This window comes from Mustela erminea, chromosome 5 (genome assembly GCF_009829155.1).
Source record: "Mustela erminea isolate mMusErm1 chromosome 5, mMusErm1.Pri, whole genome shotgun sequence".
NCBI lineage: Eukaryota > Metazoa > Chordata > Mammalia > Carnivora > Mustelidae > Mustela > Mustela erminea.
Genome location: NC_045618.1, coordinates 26215653 through 26236428, shown reverse-complemented (window position 1 = coordinate 26236428; position 20776 = coordinate 26215653). Strand labels below are relative to the sequence as shown.

The 20776-nt window shown below is 38.9% G+C and overlaps 1 protein-coding gene across 2 annotated transcripts in view; it reads right to left on the bottom strand.

Annotated features, from left to right (window-relative positions):
• The window catches only part of GABRG3 (gamma-aminobutyric acid type A receptor subunit gamma3), a 668605-nt gene extending 665358 nt beyond the window's left edge, over positions 1-3247 (bottom strand). For both annotated transcript variants that reach the window (XM_032342305.1, XM_032342306.1), the window contains exon 1: positions 3093-3247. In XM_032342305.1, the coding sequence (XP_032198196.1) occupies positions 3093-3145 (53 nt within the window). In that variant the 5' untranslated portion in view covers positions 3146-3247. The remainder of the gene's footprint in view (positions 1-3092) is intronic.
• Positions 3248-20776: the final 17529 nt, after the last annotated feature.

Here is a 20776-nt window from a genome sequence, read left to right as displayed (position 1 = left end):
CTAATTCTCCCTCTAGTGGTGACCAGAGGGTTTTCCTGAAATTGCATAAGCTTCTTCCTTAGAGGCCAAGGCAGGTGAGAGTGGGAAAGAGGAAGGAAAAGCAGCAGGATCCTCTCTCACCCATTCAGCAGGTAAACCAGCACCTGCAGCACAGTGGCTGGGTTGGGGTACACAATGGCAAAGTGTGGGCAGAGATCCTCTTGTCCTCTTAGAGACCTACACTGAGTTTCTCCCAATCCTCATCTGTCAGTTTGCTGCAGGACTTTAGGGAATGAAGTAGAAATCTCACAGTGCTGGGCACCTGGGTGGCTCAGTGGGTTAAGCCGCTGCCTTCGGCTCAGGTCATGATCTCAGGGTCCTGGGATCGAGTCCCGCATCAGGCTCTCTGCTCAGCAGGGAGCCTGCTTCCTCCTCTCTCTCTCTCTGCCTGCCTCTCTGCCTACTTGTGATCTCTCTCTGTCAAATAAATAAATAAAATCTTTAAAAAAAAAAAAAAAAAGAAATCTCACAGTGCTAAGTGTCAGACCACCAGCCCCACAGGAAAATCCTCCCTTTCATGAAAAACAAATCTTGTCTCAGAGGACGCACTAGAATATGAATAAAACTAGAATGATCAGCTTTTCTAAATTCTAGGTGGGCTATATATAATCTTTATGAGTGTTCTGTTATCAGGAATGTTGGATCTTAAATACCATCACTGCAATTAGCTTTTCTTAAAAACAAATCAGCAATGTATTGTCATCGTCAAAGAACTGTTCAATCTTCAGATGTTATTTTCAGGTCTTACACCTTCTCTTCAACTAGAAGTACAGAGACAAAATCTGAAGTATTTTTAAACATTAAAAGGAACTCCTAAACCTCAGAAAGCAGTTAAGTGTCTGCAAGGAATCACCAGGGTCCAGGCATGATATAGTGCATTGTAACGCATAATGAGCTTATCCAAGGGGGTCAGGAATAGGGTGCTTTTCTCTCCATGGAGTTACCAAACCATCACCACAGAGCACAACTGTCAGAGCCTTTTCCAGGGACTCTGAACATCAGAAAGGCATTCCAGAGGACAAACAAGAACCCTCTCAGCATTAATAATAGTTTTGAAAGATGACACTGGACATCAGATTACTTTACATGTCTGTAAAACCCATTCAAAGAACAAAGACACTCACAAAGGAGAGGCATACAGCAAAGCAATTAGTTTAACATTTGGATTTTTTTTTTTTTTTTTTTTTTTTTTTTTTTTGCAACAGATATGTAACCTCTATTATAAAGGCCAGGGAATGAACCGAGATACAGAACATACTAATATCATTACATCTGCTTTGGTGAAAAGGAAGGATAAAGAATCTTAAGAAATTGTTCATGTATTTGGGAATCCTTAGAAACCTGACTACTTCATGTTAGATACTAAGATATCTTCCTACTAAGCACACATACTAATGAGGACAATAAGCAGCTTTCCTTGTAGCATGTTAAGTAGCTATAAGTCTAAACTATACGTAATTATCTAACTCTGAAATGCAGGTTACTTCATGCAGCTGGCAGCAACAGAAAGGTCATGCAGATGCAACTTCAGATCAAGATTATATATTTCAGATGTCTACATTAGGCCTGGTGACATCTGCTGGTCTTTCTGCCTCAAAACAGAGATACATCCAGGCAGAGCTGACTTCAGAAAGTGCACTTCCATAAGCTTCCCTAGCTCTCTTCTTAGACAGGAAGAAACTTGAGTTGAAAGACCCAAGGAGTACTATGCCTGGTTGAGAGAGCTGCCTGCGTTTCACCAGCGGACACGGTCTCTGGCACACTGTCTGCCTTTCACACTCTCACATCTTAATAGGGATACGTGGTTTGGAGGAGAGGACTGGGGGTTTCTTTCTCAGGGTCAAACACCCCTGTCAAAAGTGGGGAGTGAAAATGGGGGTCCCTTTATGTCTTCTAAGATTTGTTAATGTGCCTTCCTTCTTCAAAAATATGAATGAAAATCTAAGACCCGACATTGCTTGCTGACACCTGCAGGGCTAACTGCCCATAGAAAGGCTCTCTAGCTCCCTGGCTTCCAGACTCAGGAAATGAACAAAGAATGTTTTGGGGAAAGGGGCATCCCGAGATTCTTGGGATGGGTGTGTTGGTGGTAATGGAGCTGTTCTGATTTCCAAAGTCTGCAGGCTATGGGCCAAAGAACTAGTCTGGGAGAGAATTAAAGAAACCAAACCCAGAATATCCAGTTTTATTTACAGCAATAGGGTTTAACTCTTCTGGTTCCACTGCCCTTCCATCCTAATGAGCCATCTTCATCCCTTCCAGGAGCGTCTCTAAGCTCCCATCAGTGGGTTGCTGTTTTAGGAGGCAGATTAAGGGTATTTGGGGTAAAATGATATCTTACAGTTACCAGGCAGAAGCCTATCAATTTCAACGTGTTTGCCTTATGGGGTAAGTGTGTATGTTCCTGTGTGCAAAAAGTGGCTCATCTAGAAGGGGTGCATGTGTACAGTGTGTGTTTGCAGGCCCTGGAGGGGGGCGGGGGGGATCCTTTCTGAGAAGTAGGGTTCTTTCCCTTGTTCCAATCCTCTCCCACCTGCCCCCAGCCTGGATGCTCTTTGTCAGTGTGATCCAAACTAGGCAGCTAGGAAATCTTGACTTCTGGCTCCTGGGAAATTTCACAATGATGTAAATTATATAGAATATCAGCCAGTGTGTGTGTGTGTGTATGTGTGCCCCTGGAACACTTGTAGAAAGGGGGTAAATAAGAGGTAGACACCTTCGGTTCTTTATGATAGTGGTTTTCAAAACCCCTTAAAACAACCAGATCCTAAAAGCTTCAGGAGAAGCCCATTAATCTCAGAGTCCCCACATTCGCAGTTGCAGGGAAGGTTGCAGCCACCCAGGCTGAAAAGGCAGACGGCCATGTACAGGGGGCAATGGGACAGGTGAGGTGCCGGCCGACTTCCCCTCTTCTTCTGGTCTGGCCCAAGCGGGCTATGCCGCAACCCAGCCGACGGCGGGGCGCGCGGGGATTCCTTGCTGGCAGACAGCGCCCCCCGCCGCCCTCCAGCCGGGCTCAGAGCCCGGGGCTGTGGGGCCCCGGCGCCACTTACCGCGCGTGCAAGCCCGAGAACAGGCAGAGGAAGAGCAGCAGCTTCGGGGCCATGGTGCGGTGGAGCTTGGGGAGCGGCGTCCAGGGCCTCCAGCCGGGCGCGGCGTCCGCCGAAGCACGGGCCTCGCCTCCTCCCGCTCTCCTCTCTCTCCCTGCCTCCCGTGCCGCGGACTGCGGCGCCACACAGATTCCCGGCAGCCGCGGTCGGACAGGTGTGGGCTCCGGCTGCCCGCCGCGCCCCCGACGGCCGGCGGGTCTGCGCGCGACTCCGCGGGGCGCACGCGGGACACCCGGCCACCGCGGCGCGCCGCCCCCCGCCCGCGCTCGGGCGCCGGGTCCGTGGAGCCTGGTGGCTGGAGCTGGTGGGCGCGGGCCGTCCCTGGCCCTGCAGCCCCGCGGCCGGCCGAGGCACTGCCCCCTCCGCCGCGAGCTGAGCGCCAGTACCCCGGCGGTGGGCTCTGCGCGCGGTGTGAGGCCGCCGCGCGCTCGGAGGTGGGGGCAGCGAGGCGGCCGTTCCTCTGGCAGCGCGGGCGAGGCGGTCCCGGCGGGGAGGAGTTTCCCCAATTACACGCCTGACAACGCGCGCAGCGAAGAAAGCAAGGTTTGAATGGACTCAAGAGTTTGAGGCCGGGAAGGGGGCGGGGCTCAGCGGGGGAGGAGAGGCTTGGGGATCCCGCAGGGAGCATTTAGAAGGATCCCAGGGACTGGCACCTCCTCCTTGAGAGCTAGCTCCCGAGTTGGGCAAAGTGCGTCCCTTCTGTCCTCTCAGCAGACATGATGGTTCTCCCGTGCTCCCTGACCTCCTGTTGCCCGACCTTCCCCGCGCATCTTCAGCTAGGTAGCCATGGCAAAGGAGTGAGATGGTTTGCTGAAAGCGCCCCTTCCATGCACATGCCCCGCTAGGTCTACTGAACTCCTATGCACTACTAAGATTCTGGGTGAAAAAGCGGCTCGCTAGGGATATTTAGGTAAAAGCACTCCTAATATGTACCATTGTAACACATACCAATAAATAGGTGAAAAAGTTAAAGGTAGGAGAGAGAAAGACCCTCAGTCAAAAAGTAGAAGACATTGTTTGGTCGAACCAGGAAGAACACTTCGTTCAATGTATTTTCATTCCCCAAGGACTGAAAATTGCATTTGTGTTTTCATTTATAATAGTCACCCCTAAAGCTAGTCTGTCATCGAGTATTACAATATTAGCATAGTTTAGAATAAATCCGCTAAGAAGTTTGCTTTTATACTGCAAAAAATAGTTCTTATAAAGTATTTTATATTTGAAATGTTATTCGTATAATTATGAAAGAGTATGATAACTGTTTCTTAATATTGTCAAATATTTTTGTTCATAAAATATATAGAATAGTAAGTTGGAAGTTGTCTGGTGTTTTCTCTCTTATTTCTAGTTCATCAACATGACCATGGTCATGAAGTGGGGTGGAGTGAAGTCAAGGATGACAGTATTGGTTGCTTCCTTGTCATTACTATCTTCCTATCTCTGTGTGGCCTTGAGCTCACTCTAGCTCATTGCTCCTCAGGGTTCCTTCTGGTACCCTCCTCTGCGTTCCACATCATTCTTACTTAAATGCACAGACCCCATTCAAGTCTTCTTTTCTAAGAGGACCCCCAACATTCCAGCATTCTGCCACTTCCAGAAATTCTTCCAGCTTCATGGGAATATGAGTTTTTATCATACTCTGCCCTAATCTCTAATTTTCTCTATCGCACAACTGAACACTTTAAAAATCAATTAGGTAATGACTTATCATTTGTTACTTGCTAATAGAAATATGTCAAATGTTCACATAGTTTTTAAATGTGTGAGAAAACTGCAAGTAAAGAAAGAATTCTGACCCTCAATTTTTTTTATTTTATTTTTTTTAAAGATTTTATTTATTTGACAGAGAGAGATCACAAATAGTCAGAGAGGCAAGCAGAGAGAGAGAGAGAGAGAAGAGGAAGCAGGCTCCCTGGCGAGAAGAGAGCCCAATGTGGGACTCAATCCCAGAAACCTGAGATCATGACCCGAGCTGAAGACAGAGGCTTAACCCACTGAGCCACCCAGGCGCCCCCTGACCCTCAATTTTTAACACAGCAATAGGAATGTAGGTAAAAACAACCTTCAGATATTGATAACATAAGGGAGCACAGGGCTGAAGTGAAGGCTTTTCTTTGATTAACTCATTTTTAATTCCTAGCAATCTTCCTATTTCAAAGATGGAGGGAAAAATATAGAGAAGTTAGGTCACTTCCCTATCTCACAAGTTGAGAACTGGAAGTTAAAAACCCAGACAGTCAGTTCCAATGTCTCAGTCTTAATCACTATGTCATACTGCCTCTCAGATGAGTAGGAACTCAGTGAACAATTGTTGTTTCCTCCTTTGAGCAAAGTTTTAGACTTGTACCTGCATTCTTTATTATTTGAGCATGAGTAAAATGTTTACTGGTTATTTGTAATAAAAATAGAGCAACACTTAAGTATTTTCGAAGCTCTTCTGGTATTTGGAATGCTTTGCTCCACTTACTGGACTTAATGGGTCAGCTTGGTAGACATGAACATTTTACCTTCAAAAGCTCCCTTTCTCATGTTGGCGTCTGAAGCAAAATGTTCCCTCCTCTCCTCCCCTCTCCTCTCTTTTCCTCTCTTTTTTTTATAAGCAAACTGAGTTGAGAGGAAGGAAAATCCAAAACAAGCTTTCTGGGCATAAGTGTAAAAGCAAAATGCAAGATCCAAAATATAGAATCTGCAAAGGACAAACTTCCAGGCTTTGATTTTTATTTTCCTTGTTGCCCAGTTTGACCGGAGGGGCTGGGAGGGGAAGGGAAGGAAAAGGGATGGGGGAGGGGGGGGATTGGTAATCTTTACAGAGCATGCGCGGTGTTTACTCTAGGTTTACCTCAGCTCTCTCCATCTTCAGCACCAGAGACACCGACAGTTCCCCTTGGGTGGGTACGCGGGACTTGCATTCATTCAATTCCCCAAGTTCACAGGAAGACAAAGGAAAATTAAACGTTAACACAAGAGGTAAGGGTTGGGGATCGACCCACTCAACCCAAACACGCGCACTTCTGTGACTATCGAACATCTTCCAGCAATGCATGCTGTTTGATTCGATTTTTGCATCCGGTCTAGACTTCAGGATTTCGGGGAAAGACCCGTGCTGGCCTGCACAGCGTGTGGGTTAACCTGCCTCTCTGCAGGAGGCGGGAAGGAACCTACGGAGGCAGCCAGACTGGCTGCTTGGTTAGGGATCCTCTTGCGGCGTCTCTGAAAAATACCTCAGGCTTTCTTTCCTGGCCTCGCTTCACCTCCTGCAGGCGTGAAGGAGCAGAGCGAGTCACCGTGCACAACAAAATGCACTCATCTTAAAAGTATGGCTCAATGAATTTTTATACATCCATATGCCATATGTATAAGAATAGCACGTATATATCATCCAGATAAAGATTTAGAACATATTCCAGGTGCTCCCTCCCAGTTACTGGGTCGTTTTCCCAGGCAGTCCTGACCCCACGTAAACACTCTTCTGGCTTCTGTCACAATAGACTGTTTTTTGCCTGCTCTTGAAGCTCACACAGAATCATGTAGTATGTTCTATTTAACATGTGATTTACCTCACCCAATACAGTGTGGGCAAGATGTATTCATTCCTTACGCTTTTTTGCTGCACATGGTATTTCATTGTGGTATTCAATATACTACATATTATTTATCCGATATAAACATATTGGTACATTTTTTGTGTAGAAATATGTGCTCATTTCTCTTAGTTTTCTGACTAAAAATGGAATTCTTAGATCACAGGGAGGGTATATGTTTAATTATAATAATGATTACTAAAGAGATTTTCAGAGTAGTTGTATCAATTCGCCACCCATTAGCTACCAGTGAGTTCCATACATAGCTTTAGTGATATGTGGTTTTACAGCTTTTTAAAAAAATTATAGCCATTCTGTATTTTATTCTAATTCTAATTTCACTGAGCGCCTTTCAAATTCTTACTAGCCATTAGAATATCTTTTATGAAGTGTCATTCAAGTCTTTGGTCCATTTGAAAATTAGCCTGGTCCTCTTCTTTTTATTTATAAAAGCTCATTATGTATTTTTGATATGAGCCCTTTAACATGTGTTGCCATGTGTGTTGTTGTCATGTGTTGTCATGAATATCTTCTCTCAGTTGATAGTTTGTCTTTACATTCTCTGAATAGTGTTTCATGAACATTATTGCTTTGTGTCCTATGTAATAAATGATAGCATACTCAACCATTGGAAATATAGAATACCAGGTTTTCTTCAGAAAGCTTTAGAAGAAAACTCCTATTTTAGGTCTAGATTTTGTTTCTAACTAGTTTTAGTATATGACTTTATTTATGAGTCACTGTTTATTTCTTTTTATGCTGACAACTAACTGACCCAGCATGATTTATTTAAAATACCATCTTTTTAACCACTAAATTTTCATAAATCAGTTGACCATATATGAATGCATCTTTTTTGCTGAGTTTTATTCTGTTGATCTCTTTGTCCATATTTGGACCAATATCACACTTTTGAAAATTACTAAAGCTTCAAAATTATTCTTAATAGTATTTTTTTTAGTACTCTGAATTTATTTCTTTAGCTGTTCTAGGCTGGTTGCACTTCCATGCACTTGGGGGAAGTAAGCTTCCCCCAAAATTGTAAATTTTCACAAGCTTAAAAAGTAGCTGATAAAAATAATACACAAATTTCATATAATATAATCTATGGTCCATAGTCAAATTTTAGTAATTGTTCCAATTACATATTTCAAAGCATTTCCTCTCATGTACTCCAAGATCCCACTCAGGGTCACACAATTTACAATTTATTGTGTTCCTTTAGTCTGTTTTTAATCTAGAATATTTCTTGGCCTTTCTTGATCTTTCATAACATTGATGGTTTCAATAGTGAAAGTGATTTAGTAGAATGCATCTCAGTTAACGTCTACCTGCTGTTTCCTCTTGCTCAGATTGAGTTATGAATTTTTGGCACAAATCCACCGTAATAATGTTGGTTTTCTCATATAGGGGGCACATATGTTGGTTTATCCTATTATGGATATTGCTGATCACTTGGTTAAATTGGTATCTATTTCTCCACTGAAGTAACTTTTTTTTTCCTTCTTCTTGAATTACTATTAACTATTCTTTAGGACAAATTCTTTGAAAACATTAACTATTTTAGTTATAGCTTACATTGGTGGTTCTTCCCTGCTAGTTGTAAGGATTTATTAATTTATTTGAGAGAGAGAGAGCAAGAGAGAAGTGCAAGTGGGGTGAGGGACAGAGAGAGGCAGGGCTGGATCCCAGAACCCATGAGATCATGACCTGAGCCTAAACCAAGAGTCTGGAGTTCAACTGACTGAGCTACCCAGGCGTCCCACTTGCTAGCTGTAAAAGGTAATTTTGTTGTTCCTTCTACATTTATGAGTTATATTAGTATACTATAAGGAAACACTTTTTCTCTTATCATTTTCATCATGGGTTCATGGTTTTTTGTTTTATTCAGTGCTTTTTAATCCATATCTGTAATTATTTGCTTTCTCATATTTTCCAAGATTTAGACAGTAGGGGTCTCTCCAAGCTGACATCCTTTTAGTATATTCCCAGTATACTTTTGAGCACATTCTTACTTTGCGGTGCAAGGAGAGTCTCAAGGCCCACTCATAATTTCCTTTTCCAGCTCTCAAAGCCACAAATTTCTTCCTGGTTCCTTTTAATCAGGTATGATATTTAGAAAACAAGATCTAATTCTTCTGAAGTGTCATTGGTTTGAGGCTTTCTAGAAGGGTGAGCTAAAATGAATAATATATATATATATATATTCTACTACCCTATATTACACTATATGTACACTATACTATAATACTATAGAATATTATATATCATACCATCTTCTATAATATTATAGAATTAATTATATATAATATATAACATGATATGATACATTTTATATATTACATATGTAATATATCATATTATGTTATATTATATTTTATTATTAATGAGTACTAATGGTATTCCCATAGCATTCTTCCTTACCTTTGCCCTTCTACTTGTAACTTTCTTCTTTCACATCGAGACTCCCAATTTTCAACAAAATTAACATATTTATTAATTTACTCAACCCTACAATATAGGCAAGGTAGTTTCAGAATTATTGTAATCATAACTACAATGAAAAGCAGATTTCAATATTGAGTTTAGGATTTCTTTTCAGATCTTTTTGTCCCACCCTTTTATAAGATTTTATTTACTGATTTGAAATAGAGTGAGAGAGAGAGAGAGAGTGCACTAGCAAGGGGAGCATCAGGCAGAGGGAGAAGCAGCCTCTCCTCTGTGCTGGAAGCCCAACGCCGGTCTCGATCCCAGAGCTCTGAGATCATGACTTGGACTGAAGGCATACGCTCAACCAACTTAGCCACCCAAGTGTCCCTGTCTTCTTTAAATTAAGAATTCAAGAATGGAATCAAAATACTGTGTTCAAAAGTTATTTGGTTTAAGTTTCGTTTGTTTGTTTGTTTGTTTGTTTTTGTTTGTTTGTTTGTTTTTCCCAATGAGAGTATGCTATTAATTTGAACTGGAGCAGACTTCATTTGTATCCATCTGTACTCAACTTTAGGGATTTTTCCCCTTCATCGTAAATTTAAATTTATTTTCTAATATGTAAAGTATTAATATGATTCTAAAAGTCAAAACTATACAAAGAGGAGTAAGGAATACACAAAAGAATGTCATCCCACCCTATCCTTTCCATTTGCCTCTCACCATACATACCCTTCTTGTATATAACTTATTCCATGAATTTCTGCTTTATGTTTTTTCTTTCTTTCCTTTTTTTTTTTTTTTACAAAAAATAAATAGGTGAATAACTATTTTCTTATTCCTTTTCTTTTTTTTTATATTGCATGCTAGGTAAAATTTTTTTGCGTATTCTTTTCTTTAAGTTCTTCAAAAATGTATCTTGGAAACCACTCTATACCAGTTACAGCCATTCTTATCCATTCTATGAAGTTACTCTGTGAGTAAATACTACCATTTTTATATCATTCTACTTTGTTGGGGAATTTTAGTAATTTTCAATCTTTTGCAATTAAATATAATGCAAGATTTTATATTCTTGTGCATGTTTATTTCCATTCTGTTGTGGGTGTGTCCATTTCCTTCATTTTTCATATATTTATATGTATATTTGTTTATTTTTAAATATAAAATGTAAACATTTTACATTTTAGCAAATTGATTTCCTATGCTTTTTGAACCTTTTTCTGTAAGATTCCTTCATATCTTGTCCTTGCACTTCAAGAATTTATATTTTTATATATTATGGTTATTTTTTTATAGTACGTGTTATAAATAATTCCTTCCTACTTGTCATTTTTTATTTGACTTGGTTAAATTTTTCTCATCATGCAAATTTTAAAAATATTTTTGTGGTCACTATTTTTTTGCATCTTGATTTGGATATAGTTGGAAAACTTTTCCCTACATTTAAGTTATAAAAGAATTCACCCATTATTTATTCTGATACCTATAAGCTTGCATTTCTTGTGTTTATATCTTTGGTCTGTTTGGAGTATATGCTTGTATAATGTGTGAAGTATGAATGTAATTTTAATATTTTCCAAATGGCTATCCAGATCTCCCCACACTACTTATTCAAAAGTTCAAGATTGCCCCCACTGATTTAAAATATCACCATTATTATATACTAAATTTCTATGTGTACCTAGATCTGACTTTGAATATTTATTCAATTCCAATGGCTGTTTCACTAATTATGTGCTAAAACCACCATTTTAATTACAGAGACTTTGTACTGTTTTAACATCTGTTTGGGTTAGCAATAGCTCTTAGTCTTCTTGTACAGTATTTTCATATACTTTTATGTATTTTTCCAAATTAATTTTACTCTCCACTGGTACAGCTGCAGAATAAAAAAAAAAAAAACTTTCTTCATCTTTACCAGATAAATTAACTTAAGGATAATTGACAACTTTATGATATATTGTGTTGTCCTAGACAATAATAAAGCATATTTATTCATTTATTTATTTATTTTTAAATTAAATTAAATTAATTAACAAACAGTGTATTCTTAGTTTCAGATGCAGATTTTAGTGATTAATCAGTCATATAATACCCAGTGCTTACTACATCATGTGCCCTGCTTAATGTCCATCACCTAGTTACCCTATCCCCCCACACCTTTCACTCCAGCAACTCTGTTTGTTTCCTATGATTAAGAGTCTTCTTTGGTCTGTCTCTGTCTCTGATTTCATCTTGTTTTATTTTTCCCTCCATTCCCCTATGATTTTCTGTTTTGTTTCTTAAATTCCACATATAAGTGAGATCATATGATAATTTCCTTTCTCTGATTGACTTATTTCGCTTAACATAATACCCATGTCATTTCAAATGGCAAGATTTCAGTTTTTGGTGGCTGAGTAGTATTCCATTGTATATATACATATGCCACATCTTCTTTATCCATTTGTCTGTCAATGGACATCTGGGTTCTTTCCATCGTTTGACTATTGTGGACATTGCTGCTATAAACACTGCAGTGCTTAGATAACTACATTTGTACCTTTGGGGTAAATCCTTAGTAGTGAAATTGCAAGGTATCTCTATTTTCAACTTTTTGATGAACCTCCATACTGTTTACCAGAGTGGCTGTACCAGCTTGCATTTCCAACAACAGTGTAAGAAGGTTCTCCTTTTTCCACATCCTCTCCAATATCTGTTGTTTCCTGATGTTAATTTTAGCCATTCTGACCAGTGTAAGGTGGTTATCTCTTTGTGGTTTTCATTTTCATTTCCCTGATGCCAAGTGATGTGGAGCATTTCTTTTTTCATTTGGATGTCTTCTTTGATAGCCATTTGGATCTCTTCTTTGTAGAGATATCAGTTCATGTCTTCCGCCCGTTTCTTGAACGGATTATTTGTTCTTTGACAGTTGAGTTTGAGAAGTTCTTTATGCATTTTGGATACTAGCCCATTATCTGATAAGACATTTGCAAATATCTTCTCACATTCTGTCAGTGGTCTTTGGTTTTGTCAATTGTTTCCTTTGCTATGCAAAGGCTTTTTATCTTAGTGAAGTCCTAATAGTTCATTTTTGCCTGTTTCCCTTGCCTTTGGAGACATATCTAGCAAGAAGTTGTTGTAAGCAAGGTCACAGAGGTTGCTGCTTGTGATCTCCTCCAGGATTTTGATGGCTTCCTGCCTCACATTTAGGTCTTCCATTGATTTTGAGATTATTTTTGTGTATAGTGTAAGAAAATGGTCCAGTTTCATTCTTAAGCATGTGGCTGTCCAATTTTCCCAACACCGTTTGTTGAAGAAACTATCTTTTTCCATTGGGTATTCTGTCTTACTTTGTCAAAGATTAGTCAACCATAGAGTTGAGGGTCCATTTCTAGGTTCTCTATTCTGTTCCATTGATATATGTGTGTCTGTTTTTGTGTCAGTACCATACTGTGTTGATGATTACCGCTTTGTGATGTAGTTTGTAGTTCAGAATTCTGATTCCACCAGCTTTGGTTTTCTTTTTCAACATTACCTTTGCTATCCAGGGTCTTTCCTGGTTCCATACAATTTTAAGATCATTTGTTCCAGCTCCATGAAAAATGTTGCTGGTATTTTGATAGTGATTGCATTGAATGTATAGATTGCTAGGTAGCATAGCAATTTTAGCAACACTGCTTCTTCCAATCCCTGACCATGAAATGTTTTTCCATTTATTTGTGTCTTCCTCAATTTCTTTCATGAGTGTTTTATAGTTTTCAGAGCACAGATCTTTTGCCCCTTTGGTTAGATTTATTCCTGGGTATCTTATGGTTTTTGGTGTAATTGTTAATGGGATTGATTCCTTAATTTCTTTTCCTCCAGTCACATTGTTATTGTATAGAAATGCAACTTATTTCTGTGCACTGATTTTATAATCTGCCACTTTGCTGAATTCCTGTATGTGTTCTAGTAATTTTGTGGTGGAGTCTTTGGGGTTTTGCACATAGAGTAACATGTTAACTGCAAAGAGTGAGAGTTTGTCTTTTTCTTTGGTGATTTGGATGCCTTTTATTTCCTTTTGTTGTCTGATTGTTGGACTAGGACTTCTAGTACTATGTTGAACAACAGTGGTGATAGTGGATATCCCTGTCCCGTTCTTGACCTCAGGGGAAAAGCTCTGTTTTTCACCACTGAGAATGATATTTGATGTGGACTTTTCCTATATGACTTTTATGATATTGAGGTATGTTTCCTCTATCCTTACACTATGGAGAGGTTTAATCAAGAAATATATTGTACTTTCCTAAATGCTTTTTCTGCATCTACCAAGAGGATCATGTAGTTCTTGTCCTTTCTTTTATTAATGTAGTGTATCACACTGATTGATTTGTGGATGTTGAATCTCCCTTGAAACTCAGAAATAAATCCCACTTCATCATGGTAAATAATCCTCTTAATATACTATTGGATCTTATTAGTTAGTATCTTGGTGAGAATTCTGAGCACCTGGGTGGTTCATTCATTAAACATCTGCCTTTGGCTCAGGTCATGATCCCACGATCCTAGGACTGAGTCCCACATCAGGTTCCCTGCTCAGCAGGGAGACTTCTTCTCCCTCTCCCTCTGCTTACTGCTCCCCTGCTCCATTCTCTCTCTCTCTCTCTCTCTCTCTCTGTATCAAATAAATAAAATCTTAAAAAAAAAAGAATTTTCACATCTATGTTTACCAGGAATATTGGTCCCTAATTCTTCTTTTTGGTGGGCTCTTTGTCTGGTTTGGGGATCAAGGTTACTCTGGCCTCATAGAAGCAGTCTGGAAGTTTTCCTTCCATTTCTATTTTTTGAAACAGCTTCAGAAGAATAGATATTAATTATCTTTAAATGTTTGGTAGAAGTCCCCTGGGAAGCCATCTGGCCTTGGCTGTTGTTTTATGGAAAAGTTTTAATTACTGCTTCAATTTCTTTGTTGGTCTGTTCAGGTTTTCCTTTTCTTTTTGTTCCAGTTTGGTAGTTTATATGTTTCTAGGAATGCCTCCATTTCTTCCAGACTGCCTAATTTTTTGGCATGTACTTGCTCATAATATGTTTTTATAATTGTATTTCCTCAGTGTTGGTTCTGATCTGTCCTCTTTCATTCATTTTACTTATTTGGGTCCATTCTTTTTTTTTTTTTTTTTTTAAGTCTGGGCAGGGTTTATCAATCTTATTAATCCCTTCAAAGAACCATCTCCTGGTTCATTTATCTCTTCTACTATTCTTTTGTTTTCACTTTCATTGTTTTCTCCTCTAATTTTTTTTATTATTTCTCTTCTCCTGCTGGGTTTAGACTTTATTTTTCTTTCTCCAGCTCCTTTAGGTATAAGGTTAGGTTTTGTATTTGAGACCTTTCTTGTTTCTTGAGAAAGGCTTGCGTTGGTATATACTTCCCTCTTATGACTGCTTTTGCTGTAACCCAAAGGTTCAGAACAGTTGTTTTTTCATTTTCTCTTGTTTCCATTAACTTTTAAATTCTTCTTAAATTCTATTTACCTCGTTGATCCATTCATTCTTAAGTAGGATGTTGTTTAACCTCCATGTGGTTGAGTTCCTTCCAGTTTTCCTCTCGTGATTGAGTTCCAGTTTCAAAGCATTGTGGTCTGAAAATATGCAGGAAATAATCCTAATCTTTTGGTACCAGTTGAGACCTGATTTGTGACCCAGTATGTGATTTATTCTGGAGAATGTTCCACATGCATTTGAGAAGCGTGTGTATTCTGTTGATTTAGTATAGAATGTTCTTAATATTTCTGTGAAGTCCATCTGGTCCAGTGTGTCATTCAAAGTCATTGTTTCCTTGCTGATATTCTGCTTAAATGATCTGTCCCTTGCTGTGAGCAGGGTGTTATGGTCCCCTACTATTATTATATTATTGTCAGTGTGTTTCTTTAATTTTGTTATTAATTGGTTTAAATAATTGGCTACTGCCATATTAGGGGGCATAAATATTTAAAATTGTTAGATCTTTTTCTTGGATAGACCCTTTAATTATGATATAGTATCCTTCCTCATCTCTTACTACAATCTTTGGTTTACAGTCTAATTTGTCTTATATAAGGATTACTATCCCAGCTTTCTTTTGATGTTAATTAACGTGATAAATTGTTTTCCACCCCCCACTTTCAGTTTGGAGATTCGTAGTTCTTTGTAATTGGTAAACTTGGTATTAACTGAATGTTCTTGCTGATCTTCTGGGGGAAGGACCTGTTGTGCTCATTCTCTGGTGCCCTTGCCCAGGTGGAATTGCACCACCCTTGCCAGAGGAACAGGCTTAGTGTCAGGCCTCTGGATTGCTCTATGTGGCTTTTGTTTCTTGATGGCTTTCCGCACCACTTTAGAGGATGAAAATGAAAATGGTGGCCTCCTGATCTCTAGCTCCAGAGTTGAAAGGTCACACACCCTCCTCTTCAGTGGACCCTCAAGGAAAAGCAATGAATCACTCTGTCCAAACTCTGTGCCTACTCAACCTGTGACCAAGCATTTCTGTCTTAGGCGTGCAACCTTAGTTCGGGTCCCCAAACCTTCTGGACTACTGTGGTGTGCACCTGTGCCACTCCTCCCAGGGGAAGGGGAGGCATCACCCTGGTTCTGCTGCTTGCTAGGCCCCTATTCAGAGAGTAGTTGCCTGACCATGCCAGGGTTTGCAGTTTATGGCAACACCTAGCTGAGAAGTCACTCTGGAGCTTGCTGATTGCAGCTGGCTTTCCCATACCAGTGCCTGGGAACTCTGCCACACTCAGACATGCTTGTTCTTTCTGTGACCCAGAGATCTGTAGACCACACTGTCTCACCTAGGATTATGCCCCATTTTGCCATCTGAGTGCCTTTTGAGCAGGGATGTCCCTCACTGGAGCAGACTTCTAAAAGTTCTGATTTTGCACTCTGAGGCTATATCACTTTCTGGTAGCAGGCTTATGGTGGCACCCTCCTCGTGTACTTAATCTTCTGATATATTGCCTCAGATTTAGTTCTCCGCACCTCCTACCTTGCAAAAAGTGGTCTTTTTTTTTTTCTATTTGTAGAATTGCCGCATTCATTTTCTTAGATCTCCAAGTATTCCAGGTGTTTCTGGTGAGTCACAGGTGTTCAGAATGATTTGATAGCTCTCTAGCTGAATTCCACTGACCAGATGAAACTAGGGAGTCCAACTCCTTTGCCATCTTCCTCCCTGCCCTGTGTAGACATTTCTTGATAAAGTTATTTTCTTTTCTTCTATGGAAAATGGTCTCTTTAAGCTAATGCTGTCTATTTTTGATGAGGTTAATTTCAGTAAACTGTATTTCATCTAAGAAATCATCCATAACATCCATTTTCCATGTTTTTGAATAAAGGTTTGCTAAGTACTCTTTCTGTTTTGACTTCTTTTTGTTTTTTTCTGTATATGTGGTATCATTTCTTATTTTGTGTGTGATTACCTTTTATCTCTAAATTGATTGTGCATTTCATTTTATCACCAGAGTTTTTGTTCATTAGTTAGGTCTACTGCTTTTATATGCTCTACATCATTAATTTTTGCTTTTATCTTTATTATACTTACCTTGTGCTTTCTTTTGGTCTATTCATTGTTTTACTTCTAACTTCTTGAGTGAGAATTTAATTCCTTTTTTATGCATTTTTTCATTTTATTGATATAAGTGTTTAAGAATGTGAATTTTCTTTTGGCATGCCTTAAATGTATCTCATAGACTTTATTTTTAAGATTTTATTTATTCATTTTACAGATGGAGATCACAAGTAGGCAGAGAAGTAGGCAGAGAGAGAGAAGGAAGCAGGCTCCCCACTGAGCAGAGAGCCCCATGCAGGGCTTGACTCCAGGACCCTGAGATCATGACCTGAGCCGAAGGCAGAGGCTTTAACCCACTGAGCCACCCCGGTGCCCCTATCTAATAGACTGTTATGAGCAGTTTAAAATTACTTTTTTTTTGTAATTTTGGTAATTTTTATGTCTCCTTTTTATTCTTATACTATTTAATGGAAGAATTTTTAACTTTCTAGTTGGAAAAGATTTTTTTTTGTTTTGTCCTTAATTTTTAGTTTTATTATTTATGATCAAAGTACAGTTCATGAAATTTCTACTTATGTTTTTTAATATTAGTGAATATCCTAATAAGTGATTAATTTTGCCATTGTTCCATGTCTATTTGAGAAGTATATTCTTAATTATGAGTGTGCAATACTCAATATATATCCATAAGACCCACTTCATTCTACTGTTTATTTTTTTATCTTTACTTACTTTTTGTTCTCTTGTTTTATCTTATCTTAATATTGGTGTGTTACAGTTTCTAATATTTATGTGTTTATATCTTTGTCTTCTTTCATCTCGCATAGTTTCTGCCTTGTATGGGTGATCATTGTATAATTTAGTGTATTTCTAGATATTCTGTTATATCTTTGTTTGTAGTTGTGGCTTGTCACGTTCAATTACTTTATTCCTGAATGCTATCTTACCTGATGCCAGGATTTCAAACCTGCTTCCTTCTAATTTTCATTTATTTTGTATATCTTTGCTGTGATCTTTGTATTTGGACTTTTTGGATCACTGGGTTTTTTGGGTATTTCTTATATAGAACATAAAGTTGGGTTCTACACTATGAACTTGCTTAAAAATATTTTACTTTTGTCAGAACAGATAAGATCTTCACCTTTATAGTAAGACTCACTTTGGTATCAGGTCTAAACTGTCTCTATGTGGTATGTCTTCTTTGTTCTTTTTGGATTTCATTTTGGAATACAATTTACTCTCCACTTTGGCTGTTTTGAATGTCCTTCTCTTTTGCCTCTTCCCTCTACAACAATTAGAAAGTCGTTTTATCCTCCTGTTTCTCTGTTCTTCCTACTCTCGTTTTTCAGTTTTATTCTTTTGCTTTGTCACAGTATTTAACATTTGTATACTATTCTCCTACCCTCATTCCCTTCCTTTGCATTTTAGATCCAAAATTAAACATATGAAGTACTTACTATCAGTTATTTTTAACAAAGCTTCCTTAGTTTTACCAGGATTAAAAGTAATAATTTTTTTCCTTCATCAAAAATAATATGAGTACATTGAATATCCTAACTCCAATCAGAAGTCCTCTTCCTGCTACATCACATGCTATAATTGTCCAGGACTTTATTTTCCTCTTTTATTTTCTTCCCACACATTAGGCAATGTTTAAATTGTTTTGTGTCTTTAGTGCAAGTTTAGATTTATCGACACATTCACAACAATTTTGCTCACATTTCTTTCTTCCTATCAGAACTTCCTTCTAGTATCTTTTTCCATCTCCTAGAATTTCCTTCAGTGAGGATCATTTGGCATTAAATCTCTGATTTTATTAACCTAAATATGTCTCCACTGTATTTTCTTTTTAAAAATATATTTGTCTTGGGTATAGAATTTAATTTGAAGTTATTTTCCCTTAACTCTCATTATCTTCTGGTTTCTCATATGCAGTGGAGAAAAGAGGTATCAATTTAACATTCATTTTGCCTTTTTTTTCTCTGCATTTTTATTAATTTGGAAAAGGATGGAAATTTTAACTAATTAAACATTTTTTATCTATGTAATTGCAGATTCATATGAACTTATAAAAAACACTACAAAGAAACCTCAGGTATCCTTTAATAAATTTCTTCCACAGGTAACAATTATGGCATGATGACACAGTATTATAGCCAAAGTATTGGCATTAATACAATCAAAATATAGAATACTTCCCTTATCACTGGGATCTCTCATGTTGTCTTTTTATAACAATACCCACTTATTCTCACTTCCACCCTGGCATACCAATTCTTTAGCCTTATGCAACAATTATTCCACAGAAATCTTGATCACATTTCCCATTCAAAAAAGGGAAGACACTCAAATGCCCATGGCCATTTTACGTGGAAGGAAAGATGTTCAGGCATTTGAATCTGTTCTAGTTCATGGACTGTGGCAGTAGTGTGTCTGGACAACCAAAGACTTGGAGGAAATACAGTTGGAATATTGGCAAAAAGGTCATCTGGGGAAGATGCATAGGGAAAGAACTTTTCATATGTGCACAGAAGAAAGACAGATATGTCCCATGAGAGTGCTCACCAAGAGATGACCTCAGCAGAGATGATTTTTAATAATTAAGAAGTGAGTATGACCCATGTTTGGGATACCAGACAACCTCATTTTTCAGCCACTTATGTCATTGACCAATAGGCTAATGAACAGAGGCCATGGTGACAAGGATGGAAGTTTTGCCTAGACTTAGCAACATGGACTTTCACTCAAATAGGCCAACATGGCTGCAGCCACTGCTGAGAGCCCAGTCTTCCAGCATCAGAGTGCTACACTGTATCTTCAGTGTGGCACCAGTTCTCAGGTGATCAGTTCCCATGGTGTTACCTGGTGGTAGAGGCTGATTACTTTGGACTTATTCCACTGTAAAAAGGGAGTGTTTTGCTGTTTTTGGAAAAGGTACTTACTCTGGATATAAAGTTGCCCTCCCTGCCTATAACACCTCTGCCAAAAGCACTTTCCATGGACTTAACAGAATTCCTTATCCACCACCATGGTATTCCAGACAGCATTGCTTCTGATCAAGAAATTCATTCACAACAAATAAAGTATGACAATGGGCCCACATTCGTGGAATTCATTGGTCTTACTATGTTCCTCATTATCCTACAGCAGCTTTCTTAATAGAATGGTGAAATAGTAGTATAGACTAAATGTTTGTATTCACCTAAAATTCATATGTTGAAATATTAACTCCACTGTGATCATATTAGGAGGGCCTTTGGGAAGTTATTAGGTCACGAGAGTGGAGACTTCATGATGGAATTAGTATCCTCAGAAGGGATCAACAAGGCTTGAATTCTTTCTCTCTGCTCTCCTCTATAAAGAAGACACAACGAGAAGACAACCTTTTGAAAACCAGTGAAGTGGGCTCTCAGCAGACACTGCTGGCACCTTGATCTTGAATTTCTCATCATCTGAACTATGGGAAAGAAGTGTTTATTGTTTCAGCTACCCAGTCTCTGGTAATTTGTTATAGCAGCCAGAACCAACTAAGACAAATACCCATTGAAGACTCAGCTATGACACTGGTTAATTGGCAATACCTAGCAAAATTTTGGTTCCCATTCCCTTGATCTTGGACTCTACTGGTCTAGAGAGCTCAGATCCAAAGGCAGGAATGCTTCCACCTAGGGACATAACATTGATTCCACTGAAAACTAAAAGATGAGTCTGGCAACCAGCCATTTTGGGGTCCTCATGCTTCTGAATCAAAAGGCTAAAATAGAGTCACCACTGGGTGGATTGATTGACCCTGATTACCAAGGAGAAACTCGACTACTGTCACTTAATAGAGGTAGGAAAGAGTGTGTCTGGAATACAGGAGACCTCTTGGGTAATCATTTAGTACTCTCATGTCCTGTGATTAAAGCCAATGGAAGACTTCAACAACCCAGAAGAAGCAGGACTGTTAATAACAGACACCTTTCAGGAATGGACCTGGTTCACCCCTTCAGGTGAAATGCTTGCTGAGAGTAAAGCAAACATGAAATGATTTGTGGAAGGAGGTATTTGTAAATGCCAGCTCCAACCACGAGGGCGATTTCAGAAATGAGGACTAATAATTATAAATATTT